Source organism: Oncorhynchus tshawytscha, linkage group LG06, assembly GCF_018296145.1.
Source record: "Oncorhynchus tshawytscha isolate Ot180627B linkage group LG06, Otsh_v2.0, whole genome shotgun sequence".
In the NCBI taxonomy this organism is placed as follows: Eukaryota; Metazoa; Chordata; class Actinopteri; order Salmoniformes; family Salmonidae; genus Oncorhynchus; species Oncorhynchus tshawytscha.
The window spans coordinates 76,822,776-76,840,749 of record NC_056434.1 but is presented as its reverse complement, the minus strand read 5'-3'; the positions used below and the strand labels follow the sequence as shown (position 1 = coordinate 76,840,749).

The 17,974-nt window shown below is 41.2% G+C and overlaps 1 protein-coding gene across 2 annotated transcripts in view; it reads left to right on the top strand.

The window, feature by feature from the left end:
- LOC112253118 (pro-neuregulin-3, membrane-bound isoform) overlaps positions 1 to 17,974 on the top strand; it is a 394,019-nt gene that overhangs the window by 341,646 nt on the left and 34,399 nt on the right. For both annotated transcript variants that reach the window (XM_042323631.1, XM_024425051.2), the window contains one exon: positions 7,419 to 7,445. In XM_042323631.1, coding sequence (XP_042179565.1) covers positions 7,419 to 7,445 — 27 coding nt within the window. The remainder of the gene's footprint in view (positions 1 to 7,418; positions 7,446 to 17,974) is intronic.

Below are 17,974 nucleotides of genomic sequence, written 5' to 3'. Positions count from 1 at the left end.
AGAAGCAGGCGCGTAAACATTCATTCAAACAGCACTTTAGTGCGTTTTGCCAGCAGCTCTTCGTTGTGCATCAAGCATTGCGCTGTTTATGACTTCAAGCCTGTCAACTCCCGAGATGAGGCTCGTGTAACCGAAGTGAAATGGCTAGCTAGTTAGCACGCGCTAATTGTCATTGTCTTGCTGGTTCGAGCCCAGGGAAGAGCGAGGAGAGGGACGGAAGCTATACTGTTACACTGGCAATACTAAAGTGCCTATAAGAACATCCAATAGTCAAAGGTTAATGAAATACAAATGGTATAGAGGGAAATAGTCCTATAATTCCTATAATAACTACAACCTAAAACGTCTTACCTGGGAATATTTAAGACTCATGTTAAAAGGAACCACCAGCTTTCATATGTTCTCATGTTCTGAGCAAGGAACTGAAATGTTAGTTTTCTTACATAGCACATATTGCACTTTTACTTTCTTCTCCAACACTTTGTTTTTGCATTATTTAAACCAAATTAAACATGTTTCATTATTTACTTGAGGCTGAATTGTTTTTATTGATGTATTATAAAGTTAAAATAAGTGTTCATTCAGTATTGTTGTAATTGTCATTATTACAAATAAATACATTTGTTTCTAAAAATCGGCCCATTAATCGGTATCGGCTTTTTTGGGCCTCCAATAATCGGTATCGGCGTTGAAAAATCATAATCGGTCGACCTCTAGTTCTTAGTAGTCAACAGTTGATCAGACTGAAAAATCATCTAGTTTCCATTAAATGTGTAGCCTGGCAAAAGTAAACCCAGCACAGGACACAAACTAATGTGGGGTTGTTTATTCTGTCGAAATTACATTTAAAATAGGATAATGTAGAAGGGATATCACCACAAGATGAAGTCACCATAAAGTAAAGTGCAGTCTAAATCACAATCAAATGAAATAAATATGTTAGTAAAGTGCATAAACATAATCTGAGTACAATACGTGAAAAGTGATATGCATAAACGGTAGTGGCTCTGCTTCCAATTGAAAAACACAATAAAATACAGAGACCACAATGTTCACAATTAGAATGGACTTTATAATATTTAAAATATCTGGGTACAAGGTGTCCATAAATAAAATGACATTCTGCATGAAAAACAAAAATACATTTAGTCATAAAACAATATGAATAGTTACAAAACCACTGTCCACGTGATACCCTAACCCCACATAGAACAGTAGGTCCTCATCTCACCCATACAGCACTGGGGGAAATGTCATATCAACAGATAAGTTACAATTCAAAAATGTTACAAAATACAACACCCTGAAGCATTACAAGAAATAGAATGTAATTCTGATAATTACTCAGGCTTCAAATAATGTTATCATCAACTCCACAACGTGGTTCTGAGAGCACTTGTATTCAGCTAGCAAGAAGCTAACATCCTCATGTCAACCTGAAAGTATCAACAGGCTAACATGACCATCTGGCATAAATATTACAAAATAAACTCTTATACACTGCAGATTATGCAAAATATGATATATTCTGGTACAAGAGTAAGATAAAAAGTATTATTACCCATCTAAAGTAATGTTGGACCCACGATGGATTCCAACAGCTCTCCAGTGTAATTGCTTGCTCTCACTGCGCATGCACAATCGCATAACCGCTTGCACACCTTATTTATGGATCTCTTAAAGCGACAGTGCCATCTAGTGGATATAAATGAATAACGCTACGCGCTTTTAACACCTGGCGACAAATACATGTCAATTTGATAATGTTTAGGTGTAGCGTGCTACAACATTTATGTAAAGAGATTTTTGCTTGTGTCTGTCGGGAGAGAGGTTTATATACATCCTTGGATGTTCCCAGCCCGCACAACCTGCAATTTCTGTGAACGTGACTGGTCAAGACATGCACAGAGAATGCCGTTTTTGTAGAGTTTTTGGATAAATGCTGAAAATAAGGTCTGTGGTAAACACAGGCTTATGAGATCTTTTTAGTTTTGTTCTATGACATAATCTTCATCACCTAACGTCACTTTTTGTGAATTTTACTTTTATAACTGACTGCTATTATCTCATAGAACAAAACGTATAAGATATCCTAAACCTGTGTTAACTTATTTTCAGCGTTTATTCCAAAACCCTATTTTTTCCTTTGGGTGGCTTAACGAACCAGAGGTAACCCATTCACAGATTTTAGGACTACAATCTGGCGAGTTTAATGTGAAGGACAGAGAAATTGTGGACGAGTTGGCAAATCATGAGAAAAATCACACACAAAAAACACACTTTTCCCCTCTTTTTATGATTTTTGCGTCAATATTTTCATTAATGGGATACTTTGGGATTTTGGTAATTAAGCACTTTATCTACTTCCTATCTACTTGAACTCATGGATACCATTTTTATGTATCTGCATCCAGTATGAAGGAAGTTAGAGGTAGTTTTGCTAACAAGTGTTAGCACAATGACTGGAAGTCTAAGATATCAACTAAATGTTAACAGTTACCATAGACTTCCAGTTATAGGGCTAACACTAGCTACCAATTGCACTTATGCGAATTAGCAACTTCCTTCAAACTGCACACAGAGACATAAAAACGTACCACACGCCCCCGCATCAAGGCGGTGGGGGCGAAAATTCTCTGGGGACCCCTAACTCCCCCCCCTTTCAGAAAGCATATGAACATGTCATAAGCCATGGCAGAAATGTTTAGAATTATAGGAAGTTAGCAGTAAAACTGCTACCTTTTCTCTGAGCCTCGTGGCAAGATGTGGAGAACAGCACAGAATTTGCTTTAAATGTTCTAAATTCTCTCAGCCTCATTGCAAAATGTGCAGAATAGCATGACATCAGCTATAAAACTGCAATGTTTCTCTCTGCCCAATGACAATATAGATTTGTAAGAAATTAGTGTTAAAACAGAAACATTTTCACTCAGCCTCATGGCAAAATGTGAATAGAATGAGATTAGCTACTATATGAAACTGAGATTTTTCTTTCTCTGCCCAATGACAATATGTGTAGAATTGCAGGAAATAAGCGTTGAAACAGAAACATTTTCTCTCAGCCTCATGGCAAAATGTGCAATAGCATGAGATTAGCTATGAAACTGCAGATTCTTCTCCTGACTCACTCACATCCTTTAACACAGGATCATCTATCCATTAACCTGAGGGGAAATGCGGCTGTTACACTGGGAAACTAAGATGATTAGGGCTGCCATTTTGTTAGTTTTCAAATGGATGAGGGTTTCGGAAGAGAGTGTGTTTGTGGAGGGTGGTTGTGGCTCTCAGGGTCATAGACTTCATCTTAAAACTCACCAGCAACTAACTCTAGACTCACAGTACTTTGAATTGCCTACACACCTGGGCCAAAATGTGACTGAAGTTTCAAAGGATTTGGACACACTGTACAGTACATACTGTAGAGCTCAAAGCCTGGTTCAGGGTTTGCCTTATTTATGAATTGGGAAACGGGCATCAGACAGTCTCTCGCAGGACAAGATGTCTCAGGTGGACCTGGTTCCCATAGCAAAACCTCCAGACACAACAGTGAAAGAGAGGGAGACAGAGGGCTGAATCCAAGGACATGCTAGCCTCCAGGTGTCACAACACTGAAGGACAGCTAGCCTTAACGGCCAGCAAAATGGCTGAGTGTCCATGGAGACAGAGGGAGAGTGTCCACACAGTGACAGAGGGAGAGAATGGATATGTGTGTGTAAAAGAGAAAGAGTCAAAGCCAGTGTGTATCTTTTATCTTTTCTATCAATCTTTAATCTCGGAAGATAATTTTTTACTATACTGTACCTCAGAGAGGCACACCATAAACCGATCACGTATCAATTCAAATCTCTTCAGCTCATAGGAGGTGACTATCCGTCAAGACATTGATTTTTGCACAAAAAGAAATGAGAACACTTAAATTGGAAATAAATAATGTCATATTCTGTTTTATTTCCAAAGCCATATACCAGTACCATTTGTATTCTCAAACTCTGAACATGATGCGATCCCTCAGCACATTGATACAGTAATTCATGGTGTCACACACAATAAGAGAGTCAGGGCTGGAGTTTTCCCTCTCTTATTGCACCATTATAAACGTAGAAAAACTGTTTAACTGACAGCCAGAAAATGTATTGACCTCTCAAAAGTAAAACACAACTTCCCAGGAACAGCACACTTTGAAAATGGAGTTTGAGGAATGAGGAATGAGACATTTTCTAAATGCCACTTTACCCACGTGTCTCTTGCCCAACCCATTGGTTTCTGGGACTAATAAGACGGTCTAGAATGAATTTCCATTCTAAAAATCGTTGGAAATGTCCTCAGACCTAGACTCATTGCGGAGAACAAACTAACGTCCGTGGGCGTGGCATAGCGTTTGACCGGAGCAAGGAGTTTGGGTAGCCAGACAAGGGCAATGCCTCACCTGATATCTCAACCAGAGTAGTTGTGACAGTAGCAGTTCACTTCTCTCACCAACAGCAACTGAGGGTCAGCTTCCGGAATGATCAAGTACAGTTGTTGAAATAACCATGGAGTCTCATCTATCAGTACAGGGCACCACAGTAATTCACAGTTACCTACAGTATGTAATCTAAGAGATAGTATTTTTGTTTGTTCCCCTTGTTTGCTATACTCAACTACAGTTCCAAACTTTGAACACCTTTACACAGGTCTTGCAGGTAGACAGAGATGTTCTATCTCCTCGGGTACCCCAGATATTTCACAGTTTTGTGTTATCCCTGAACTAGCTCACCTGATTCACCTCATCTAAGGCTATGTTAAATACATTGTGCTAGCTCTGAAATTGTTCAAATACATGGAATGGCTGGGAGTCACTGAGGAGAGTTTTGAAAACCCCTGCATTAGAAGATGATTAAAGTCAATAGTTACAGTGAATTGCCAATTCAAAGAAACTGGTAAGTTACTGCTGAAAAAATGTAATTTTCTTTATATGTACAGTATGGCAGCATTCTTTTACCACTGGGGGACTCACAAAGGCTTGGCCTTGACAGGCTTGTTTGGATACCTGGGTGTGTGAGGAGGCAGTGACATGATCATGGGACAACATGTCAGCCAACCAGAAGTGTAGTCTCTGAGAAGGTCTTTTTTCCCCCTTTTGTTTTTTACTACAGTTCAGGTGAAGAACTTAGAATGCCTTTCCAAAGCCTTGCAGTTAGAATGACTGACTTTGTATTGAAACCATTGACATTGAAGGACAATTATAGTCATCAGTTAGAGTGAACTGCATATTCAAAGAGACTGGTGACTTCTGGATGTTTTTCTTTCTCTCTATACTGGCATGTGCGTCAGCATTCTTTCACCACAAACTCACAAAGACTCACAAAGTCTCACATAAGGCTCCAGAATAGCCTTAACCAACTACCTTTGATACGTTGGTGGGTGTGGAGGCAATACCATGAATAACGAGGCAACGGCAGAGGCACCGTGGGACAACATGTCAGCTAACCAACAACATGTCAGCCAACCGACACAAGGGGCTTTTTCCAGGGAGAGCAGCTTTAGGGAGTCTGCATTTTTTTGTGGTCTTTTCTGGGCTATTTTAGTAGTTTTTGCCTCTTTACGCATTTACCTGCAGACAGGTGGAGGGGCTATGTTGGCATGTTGAGTGTTCTTCAGGGAGGTGTGGGGTGGAAGGGAAGTAGGATGACCGGCAGGTCACAGGTACCCCACTGGCTGCACCTGCCTCTCCGTCTGGCCACAATCACACAGAGACATCAGGGAGCAGCCACCTATGTCAGAGGAGGCTGCTGAGGGGAGGATGGCTCATAATAATGGCTGGAATGGAGTGAATAGAATGGTATCAAACACATGGTTGCCATGAGTTCTATACCATGCCATTTATTCCGTTCCAGACATTATTATGAGTCGTACTCTCCTCAGCAGCCTCCCCTGACCTATGTACACACTGCCATATTGTTCTACCTAGGGCTCTGCGTCGGCCAGCCCACACTGGTACAGGGGAGATGGCATTCGCAAATGTCACCTCCAGCTGAATAACAAATTGAACTTTTGTTCTGCCAACGACTCTCCAGTGAAAAATATAGATTTTATTTTTCTTTGTGTTGCTATTCTATGTGTAGGATCACTCTTATATGATGGCCTTCCCGCACTGTTGCAGTGCAGCGATGAGACACAGGAGTTCCATTTTTAGGTTTAGATTGGTACAATATGTTCTACAGATCTGAGTTCAGTTCCAACTGGGTGAACGGCACCAGGACGCCATCTGGTTGTGCTGTCAATATTAAATAGCTTGTCTCGTTATAATTAGTGATGCTCTTTTATGCTGTGATGTTGCCTTACTGCCACACCTCTGGATTTAGATAGATGTTGCTGTACACATTTGTTATTTTCAAAATTAATCTGAAGATGAAAGGCAATGACAAGACATCATGAATAACTATAATAAAAATATATATAAAGTACAGCATATCCAGGTAGGCCTGCAGTACAGCTTTCCTTTTCTCTCTATTCACAGGTACAATACATCAACAGCGTTTTCATAGAATACTCATTCTGTTGCGTTTACTCTCCATATCACTGTGTATTGAAGGGAGATCTCTAGAAGGGAGGCTGAGGTCTCGGGATTGCTGACTGAGAAATGATGCAATGACATCGCTCTTTAAAATGATGAGATTAAGCTCAGATCTCCCAGACCCCTTGGTATTCCACTATGCAGCGTAATTAATCTTACCTCTGACAGTACGCTCAGGAGATAGATAACATCTCCACTGCGGCAAAGCCATTGGTGTTAGGAGTGTTTCAGCCACTTATTCATGTATACCAATATGTTTCTCTGGGGCTACCCCTCACTGTCCTAAGTGATGATGATTTTTCCACCATAGTTCAAACTATATGACACACAGACTAAAATGTACACATTTTCCTTATAAATGTAAATAGTACGTTTGTGCTGCATGGATTCTCAGGGAACCATTTACACAAGGCAACGGTATACATGGCAACAAAATTGTGTGTCCACTAAGCTCCACAGTCAAAACTGCAGAAACAATCTTCCACTTTTTGTAAACTGAGATGTAGGCAAAAGTCTTCTGCCGGGATGTCTCACTACGCACTGATATCTTTCACGGAGTGTAATATACACTAGAAATCGTGTAATTCATGGTGCGTTTTTCGAGCATGGGAAATTAGTCACGGAGTCTATGGGTGCAGTCTACTCTGTGTCAGCTTGGATTATGCCCAGAGCATGTGTCTACTGACGCTATGTGACGTGAATACAGGGGGCTATTGGATCTTCCTTACATAAAACAACAAGTCATAGACAATGCTACTTTATGCTGTGGCAGGATGCTAACGTGCAACTGTTTCTAATAGCTTTCTCTCTCTCCCTCCCTCCCCTGTTGTCCATGTCTTCTCTCCTCTCCTCACTGGAACAGCAGATCACTTGGGCATTGAGTTTATGGGTAAGAAAGCTTCTTCCTTTTTCACACTCCTATGAGTCATGTGTTCTGAAATCAAGTTGTGCACCCACTACGTTCGTAATGGTTATGAACCGTACTCGTATATGACTTGCATACCTTTCACGTTTGTTTGTTTTCCACCTTTTTAATTATATATAATGTTTCTATTTTATATATAACTATACATTTTGTTTGTTTCGATGAGAACTTTTCACTATCCCATAATGTATGTAATGCAATTTAGAGGGGAGCAATTTTCTCAAAGTCCTTCACACAGAGGGCTATGGCAACTCCCCTTCACCTCTCCCTCTCCCTCTCCCTCTCCCTCTCCCTCTCCCGCTCTGAAGTTCCCCCTTAGAATACTAATGTTCCAGTCTCCTTGGAAACAGCAGAGAACAGAGAGGCAGGAGACAGTGAGGGAGATTTAATACTGTTGGCACGGTAACTAACAGCATCCTTGCACACTGGCACTGCCTGTACGTGTGTCTGTGGGGTCTTGACGGGAGAGCACATCCCCATTCTGCCAGCCTTTCTCCATTTGGCATTGGTGTAAATCATGGGCAAAAGAGCTGTAGTTAATGACATTGTACTGTGAGACATTGTTAATGACTCTCCTTCATATAAACACAGCTGGTGTACTCAGAAGACCATAGATACCTGGGAAATAGAGGTATCTGCCCAACGAAGTATGGATGAACCATAACATCTATATCAGTGTATATACAGTGCATTCGGAAAGTATTCAGACCGCTTTCCTTTTCCACATTTTCTTACATTCCAGTCTTATTCCAAAATTGTTTTTGTTTTTTAAAATATCCTCATCAATCTACACACAACAGCCAATAATGACAAAGAAAAACAGGCTTTTAGAAATGTTTGCAAATATCTTAATTACATAAGTATTAAGACCATTTGCTATGTGACTCGAAATTGAGCTCAGGTATATCCTGTTTCCATTGATCGTCCTTGAGATGTTTACAGAACTTCATTGGAGTCCACCTGTGGTAAATTCAATTGATTGGATATAATTTGAAAAGGCACACATCTGTCTATATAAGGTCCCACAGCTGACAGTGCATGTCAGAGCAAAAGCCAAGACATGAGTTTGAAGTTGCGTTCTCAGCCCTCTCCTGTACTCCCTGTTCACCCATGACTGCGTGGCCATGCACGCCTCCAACTCAATCATCAAGTTTGCAGACGACACTACAGTGGTAGGCTTGATTACCAACAACGACGAGACGGCCTACAGGGAGGAAGTGAGGGCCCTCAGAATGTGGTGTCAGGAAAATAACCTCACAATAAACGTCAAAAAAACAATGGAGATGATCGTGGACTTCAGGAAACAGCAGATGGAGTTTTAAGTTTTAAGTTCCTCTGCATACACATCACGGACAAACTGAAATGGACCACCCACACAAACAGCGTGGTGAAGAAGGCGCAACAGCGCCTACTCAACCTCAGGGTGCTGAAGAAATTTGGCTTGTCACCAAAACACTCAATAACTTTTACAGATGCACTATCGAGAGCATACTGTCGGGCTGTATCACCGCCTGGTACGGCAACTGCTCGCCCACAACCATAAGGCTCTCCAGAGGGTAGTGAGGTCTGCACAACGCATCACCGGGGGCAAATTACCTGCCCTCCAGGACACCTACACCACCCGATGTCACAGGAAGGCCATAAAGATCATCAAGGAGAACAACCACCCGAGCCACTGCCTGTTCACTCCGCTTTCATCCAGAAGGCGAGGTCACTACAGATGCATGGGACCGAGACACTGAAAAACAGCTTCTATCTCAAGGCCATCAGACTGTTAAACAGCCATCACTAACATTGAGTGGCTGCTGCCAACATACTGACTCAAATCTCTAGTCACTTAATAATAACAAATTGTATGTAATAAATGTATCACTAGTCACATTAAACAATGTCACTATATATAATGTTTACATACCCTACATTACTCATCTCATATGTATATACTGTACTCTACACTATCTACTGCATCTTGCCTATGCCGTTCTGCCATCGCTCATCCATACATTGATATGTACATATTCTTAGTCATACCTTTACACTTGTGTATATAAGGCAGTTGTTGTGAAATTGTACCGGCAATATTAAAGCTGATCACCCCCCTAAATAAAAGGGGGGAAAATGAGACAGCAGCAACATTTCATTTTGACCATGTCCTTCTTAAGAGGGGAGCATGTATCTGGCAGCTATTTACAATGCATTTGGAAAGTATTCAGCCTTTTTCACTTTTTCCACATTTAGTTACTTTATAGGCTGATGTGTCTTTGGCTATGCCGGATTAAGTGATATGACATGCTATTCTATAAAATAATTTCTCTGTAATTAATATTACCTGACTAAGCTAATCAGGTAAATAATTAACTAGAAAGTCGGGGCACCTCGAAATAATGTTTATAGAGCTGTTATCTTCCGAATAAACTCTTAAAGACCGAGTAATCTTTTACATCAATAGCAGTCAATATTTAATCGTCACCTTGTTTTTGGTCTCATCTGAAAGTTGTAAATTCTTCACGAACCCTGGCTAACAAGTTGAATCAGCAATACAAACTTTGGTTTAATTATTTATTTACTAAATACCTAAATAATCACAAAGCATTACATGAACACAGAATGGATCATACATTGATTACTAATTATGTCCTACAAGAAAACTGTAACGGTTTTCTAGTGGTGATGAAGGAGAGTCGGACCAAACTGCAGCGTGTCGATTGAGATTCATGTTTAATCAAACAAAGAAACACGAACACTACACAAAACAATAAACGTAATCGAAACCGAAACAGCCTATCTAGTGCAAACTAACCGAGAGTACACATAGGACACTAAGGACAATCACCCACGACAAACTCAAAGAATATGGCTGCCTAAATATGGTTCCCAATCAGAGACAACGATAAGCACCTGCCTCTGATTGAGAACCACTCCAGACAGCCATAGACTTTGCTAGATAACCCACTAAGCTACAATCCCAATACCACCACCAAAACCCCAAGACAAACACACCACAATTACAAAAAACCCATGCCACACCCTGGCCTGACCAAATACATAAAGATAAACACAAAATACTTTGACCAGGGCGTGACAAAAACGTCCCTGGGGGATGGAACCTGTATGATGGCTGATTACACAAAGAAAGGGGGTTGGGCTTTAATGAAAGAGCGGGAGGACTGAAGAACAAAGGGAGAAGCTATGCTATCGTAAATACAGAATCTTATGCATTTTAAATAACCGCCCATTTGGAAAAGGAAAATACAATAAATATTTACTCTGAGCTGTGCTTCAATAGGTTGGTTGTAGATGGAGAGGCCGTGTTGCCCAACAGAGATCTTCCTTGTCCTTTGAAGAGTGTCTCTGGTGGTAAACTGGATACGTTGTAGTATCGTTGTTGTGTGATAGACTGGATACGTCATCCATCCTTTCCTAGCCCACGTTTACAGTGGCCGCTGCTAACTCAATGGCTAGGAGGTATCACTTCTGGAGTGAATAAGAGTTCAAAGTTCATACCAAGTTGCCATACTTTTAGCTCATGCTATATTCTGGCTAGTATAGTCAAAATTCATCCTTTCGGCGTGTTGATCGTCATCTTCACGTTGAAATGATATGCAAATTTTGTTAGGTTATTATCTGAGCCCTTTCAACGTGGAGACCGTCGTCCTCTCGTCCTCGGAACACACAGTTACATTTTCGTCAAGGGCTTTATATAGGAGGGGAGAGAAGGGTGTGTTTCATAGTTTATAAACAATGTCTCTTCACATGGGCGGGGCCACTGAGTGAGCAGAGATTTTACCTTATGAAAACCCTATTCTCTCATTTGGAAGCTAAAATTACATTTCATTTTTTCACAAATAGTTTCATATTTAAACATTTAAATTGCACAACAATTCCATGTGAATCTTGTAACTATAATGTGTAGACTTTCCAAGATACAGTTTATGTCATCCCATCATTAGTAAGAATGTCTCAGACGCCAACTGATCTGGCATCATATTCATTAAGTACCAATGCATATTTTCCACTGGTTGGATTACCGAAATATGGTTCCTTTCCCCCCACCTTGACCGCTGGGGGGGGGGGGACCCAGAGGTCAACCCAGAGGTCAACATCATGACAAGGCTTATTCTAAATGGATTAAGTCGGTTTTTTTTATCAATCTACACACAATTCTTCCCTATAATGACCAAGCAAAAACAGGCATTTAGACATTTTTGCAAATGTATTAAAAATAAAAACTGAAATATCACATTTACATAAGTATTCAGACCCTTTACCCAGTACTTTTTCAGGCACCTTTGGCAGCAATTACAGCCTTGAGTTTTCTTAGGTACGACGCTACAAGCTTGCACACCTATATTTGGGGTGTATCTCCCACTCTTCTCTGCAGATCCTTTCAAGCTCTGTCAGGTTGAATGGGGAGCATCACTGCAAAGCTATGTTCAGGTCTCTGCAGAGATGTTCGATTGGGTTCAATTCCGGGCTCTGGCTGGGCCACTCAAACACATTCAGAGACTTGTCCCGAAGCCACTCCTGCGTTGTCTTGGTTGTGTGCTTAGGGTCGTTGTCCTTTTGGAAGATTAACGTTCACCCCAGTCTGAAGTCCTGAGCACTCTGGAGCAGGTTTTCATCAAGGATCTCTCTGTTCTTTTCTCCGTTCATATTTTGCTCGATCCTGACTAGTCTCTTAGTCCCTGCCGCTTAAAAACATCCCCACAGCATGATGCTACCACCACCATGGTTCACCGTAGGGATGATGCCAGGTTTCCTGCAGACGTGACGCTTGGCATTCAGGCCAGAGAGTTCAACCTTGGTTTCATCAGACCAGAGAATCTTGTTTCTCATGGTCTTAGAGGCCTTTAGGTGCCTTTTGGCAAACTCCAAGCGGGGTGTCATATGCCTTTTACTGAGGAGTGGCTTCCATCTGGCCACTACTATAAAGGCCTGATCGGTGGAGTGCTGTAGAGATGGTTGTCCTTCTGGAAGGTTCTCCCATCTCCACAGAGGTACTCTGGTGCTCTATCAGAGTGACCATCGGGTTCTTGGTCACCTCCTTGACCAAGGCACTTCTCCCCCAATTGCTCAGTTTGGCTGGGCGGCCAACTGTAGGTTTTAGGAGTCTTGGTGGCTCCAAACTTCTTTCATTTAAAAATGATGGATACCACTATGTTCTTGGTGACCTTCAACCCTGAGGAATTTTTGTGTACCCTTCCCCAGCTCTGTGCCACTATGAAATCCTGTCTCGAAGTTCCTCTGACTATTCCTTCGACCTCGTGGCTTGGTTTTTGCTCTGACATGCACTGTCAGCTGTGGGAACTTATATAGACAGGTGTGTGCCTTTCCAAATCATGTCCAATTAACAGAATTTACCACAGGTGGGCTCCAGTCAAGTTGTAGAAACATCTCAAGGATGATCAATGGAAACAAGGTGTACCTGAGCTCAATTTCAGGTCTCATAGCAAAGGGTCTGAATACTGATGTAAACACATTTTAAATTTTTAATAAATATCTAAAAAACTGTTGTTGTTTTTTGCTTTGTCATGATGTGGTATTGTGTGTAGATTGATGAAGGGAAATTGATTTAATCCATTTTAGAATTAGGCTATAACGTAACAGAATGTGAAAAATATGTGTGACTGCATTAAAGAAAGTGTTTTTAGCTCATTGTGCTGATTGTCTCATATGTGGTGTCCTTGTTCAATAAGGATCACCGACCAGTGTTAATCAGCAAAGAACAAAATGTTCTAATCTGGTAGAGCTTCGTTAGAATTTTCCTCTCTAATTTAGTCCACTTCAATGTTATGCAGTTCACCTGAGGCAGGACCATCAGACAGCTCTCTAATTCCTCTGGGTAAACCCTGTGAAATCAACCATTTGTAGTGGGTCACAAGGGAAGACACCACAAACAGCATTTTTACCAGAAGAGCCAGAGAGACTGAGGGGGATGGAGAGATTGCAGTAAGAGAGAGAGAGAGAGACAGAAAGAGAGAGAGAGAGAGAGGAGAGAGAGAGAGAGAGAGAGATTTGAAATGTCTCTGTTTGTTTACTGTTGGTTTTTTATTGTTTATTTCACTTTTGTTTATGATCTATTCCACTTGCCTTGGCAATGTAAACATATGTTTCCCATGCCAATAAAGCCTTTTGAATAGAATTGAGAGACAGAAAAGCTAGAATGAGGAAAGATCCAGACGATGGGACAGAAACAAAGGAATGCAGAGAAACAGGAGTGAGAAACAGAAGGAGATGGGTAGTGGGAGTAGAAGGAGGAGAGAGAGGAAGAGAGAGATCTTACATACAGGTAAAGGAGGTTTGCTACTCCAGGCCCTCAGTCGGTGGGGAATGTAATAATCTTTGATTTTGTTGGGCAATAAAAATCATTTGCATGCCAATGGAGGCCATTCCCACAGAAGACTGCTACCTACATCCACTGTGAGCCACGGATTCCAACTGGCAGTGACAAGGAGTGAAGAAGTGACAGATTGCTTCATTGTGCCTTTTACTCTGTTTGCTTGGTTTGTTTGTTTGCTTGATCCCTGCCATGCGTATGGGGCTCAAAATGATAACTGTGAAGGAAATGTCATGTTGCCCTCTGAGGCACAGGTTCAAAATGGACACAGGGGACAAGGAGAGATAACCTGGCTCCTACAGCTCTGCTATTGTAACTTTGATTACAATCACTCAAACTGCACTTGCAAGTCAAATGCTCTCCGCAAAGAGAATCTGTGTCTGTGTGTGTGTGTGTGTGTGTGTGTGTGTGTGTGTGTGTGTGTGTGTGTGTGTGTGTGTGTGTGTGTGTGTGTGTGTGTGTGTGTGTGTGTGTGTGTGTGTGTGTGTGTGTGTGTGTGTGTGTGTGTGTGTGTGTGTGTGTGTGTGTTGAGTGGGGTTGGATTCTTTGATGTGACTCATGGAGTGAGAGTGAAATATCAGTCTCCTCTGTCATTATCCAGTTAAAGAAAGTTATCTACAAGAAGGAGGAGTTGATGCCATCAAAAGCCAAAGTCCCCATCCCTGTTTAACGGACACGTCATGACCACAGGAGGCTTCACTGGGTGGAAAACATACAGTAAATAGCAATGACTTCTGGACAGTTCTGTTCATGCACCCAGGTCAAAGAAACAATGGAGTGGCAATGATGTGAGTGCTTACACATGTCGGCATGTGTTAGCTTTTGTGTTCTTCCTGTTGTCTCAAGTCCTTTAATGGCAAGGGGGAGAAGTTTGCTGTCTGTCAACTGGAACTAGGAACAGCAGGGGCTCTGTGATTAAACTGCTTTGGGTTTCTCTCTTATTTCCATGTGTGAAACACATCACTGTTTCACAGTCATAGGGAAGGGTGTTAGACACAGTGGAGAGAATTGACACAGATACAAATACTACCGTTCATATTCATGCCTCTACTTAAGGAAGTATTTATAGTTGTTAGCTACATATTTATTCCAGCATAGTTGCATGTTATTAGTAGAATAATGTTTGTAATATCAATGTTGTAATATGTTTCTCTCATATTGATTTATTTCCAAACATATAGGCCTAAGCTATGTGATTAAAGGGCTTAGGCTTTGTGATTAGTTTCAGCAGAAAGTATGGGTACCTGAAATTTCCTAATCATATATGATATGATATCAACCACAGAGGAAAAGTAAAATATTCATATTATAATAATGTTATGTATCGTATAACAGAATCAGAGTTTTCAGGATGCACCCTACCACATGCTAGCGGTGTAACGCTCGCCTCCATTGTACTCTAGAGCAGGGGAAATGCGTTCTCTGGCGTGATGAATCACGCTTCTCCATCTGGCAGTCCGACTGACAAATCTGTGTTTGGCTGATGCCAGGAGAACACTACCTGCTCCAATGCATAGTGCCAACTGTAAAGTTTGGTGGAGGAATAATTATTTTTTTCATGGTTCAGGCTCCTTAGTTCCAGTGAACGGAAATCTTAACACTACAACACACAATGGCTTTCTAGACGATTCTGTGCTTCCAACTTTGTGGCAGCAGTTTGGGGAAGGCCCTTTCCTGTTTCAGCATGACATTGCCCCCATGCACAAAGTGAGGTCCATACAGAAATGGTTTGTTGAGATTGGTGTAGAAGAACTTGACTGGCCTGCACAGAGCCCTGATCTCAACCCCATCGAACACCTTTGGGATGAATTGGAATGCCGAATGTGAGCCAGGCCTAATCTGACAACATCAGATGCTCTAATGCTCTTGTGGCTGAATGGAAGGAAGTCCCCGCAGCAACGTTCCAACTTCGAGTGGAAAGAATTCCCAGATGAATGGAGGCTGTTGTTGCAGCAAAGGGGAGACCAACTCCATATTAATGCCCATGATTTTGGAATGAGATTTTCGAAGAGCAGTTTTCCACACACTTTTATGTATATATATATATATATATATATATATACACTGTATATATATAGTGTATATATATATATATACACTGAGTGAACAAATCATTAGGAACACCTGCTCTTTCCATGACATAGACTGATCAGGTGAAAGCTGTGATCCCTTATTGATGTCACTGGTTAAATCCACTTCAATCATTGTAGATAAAGGGGAAGAGGCAGGTTAAAGAAGGATTCTTAATCCTTGAGACAATTGAGACATGGATTGTGCCATTCAGAGGGTGAACGGGCAAGACAAAATATTTAAGTGCCTTTGAACTGGGTATTGTTGTAGGTGCCAGGTGCACCGGTTTGAGTGCGTCAAGAACTGCAAAGCTGCTGGGTTTTTCACACAACAGTTTCCATTTGGGGTGTGCCAAGTACAAAACAACTATTGGGCTGTCGGACAAAACAACTATTATTACGGATATGGGCGATTACGAACTGATTAATTTTTGCAATTATCCTTGATCAGAATCTTTTTTTTTTCCCGGATGCCAGCAACCCTCTATCTCATGTCAGTCAGTCACAGAGTTTATAAGCCATACTGTCCTGTCTTTGAGTTACTCATGTGTGTAGTCTAAATAACTCAACCGTCTAGTTTGCCTATCTGTAAAGAGCTGGCTGTACGTTGATCCTGCTGCTCTAATTGGATAGAGGGAAGCTGTATTTCTCCGTTGACTCACTTTATAATTTCGTCCAATCACTTTTCCTCACGTTCTCAGTCTGATCATTTAGAATGCTGCTGCACGCTACTATGATAAATCACATGATGAGAACGTTTGCTATCAAACTATCAATGTGCATAATATCTAACAAGGGGGGCGAGTGTAGGGAAAAAACATGAAACGCTAATGCGCATTCTGACTGAGTGACAGCAAACTTAGCTGCCCACTGCAAGTTGAGGACAAAGACACTGACACAGACACAGACACAAGCACTCCTCCGCGCACTGGTCCTAATCTGCAACTTTTATGCAGTGAGAATGTGCAGATTCATTGGAGTCAACAAGGGCCAGCATCCCTGTGGAACGCTTTTGACACCTTGTAGAGTCCATGCCCTGACGAATTGAGGCTGTTCTGAGGGCAAGAGGGGGTGCAACTCATTATTAGGAAGGTGACTATATCACATGTACTTCTTGTCACTCTTACGTAATGTAATCATTGCTGCATGGTTCTACAATTGTCCTGTTAAACCACATGACTAATTTGTTTTTTCAAAAGGAAAGAAAAAATATATGACCTTGTACCCTTACAAATACACATCATATTTGTAATTTAGGTCATATGATTTATTCCGAACCAGAGCTGATTCTGAATCAGTGAACCAGAGCACAGGGATTCGTTTACTGTGGCTACAACTTCATGTACTGTAGGCCGCCCTTGACCTTGACAACACATTGTTAATTACCTCCAAACGGGGCTTGTATACAGCATTTATGACGTGCATCAGAGGAACAGAGTCAAATCTTTTCCCATTAGTGTATCATCATGGTACTCTGCAGGGAGGTTGTGGGCACAGAAGATTCAGCTGTATGGACTAAAATATTCCATACAGCACCACAGTGGAGGTGTTATAATACCCATAAAACCTAGCGATCAAACAGGAAAATGGTTCCAAACGTTTTTCACCATTCATGTTTCCCAGGGGGGATTTTAGAAACACTTCAAATAAGGTCTGTGTTTCGTGCAGGTTTACCCTGGCGTGACGTTTTGACAACCATGTAAATCTCTCTCGGACAAGGTGACTTATCAATATATTTGGCTCTATTTACTCTCAGATTCGAAAATTTGCATCAAAGTAGACATCATGCAAAACTACAAATCCCTGCAAGCTCCTGCACATCATCTCTAGCTGACACCTTTGCTTACACGTATTGTGTCAATTTAAAACTTGCACAAGAAAGTTAACAGAATTGTCCATTTAAAGACATTTAGCCATTTTATTAATTGCTACACTTTGCTGACATTGGATAGTTAATCCAGAGATTCTTACCTTTGCCTCGATTCACCAGTATCGTCCATATCATCATGGCATTTGTAGTTATTTATAATAGCCACATTATCAGCTAATTAGCATTTCATTTTGGGGGGATAAATACTGGTGAATAT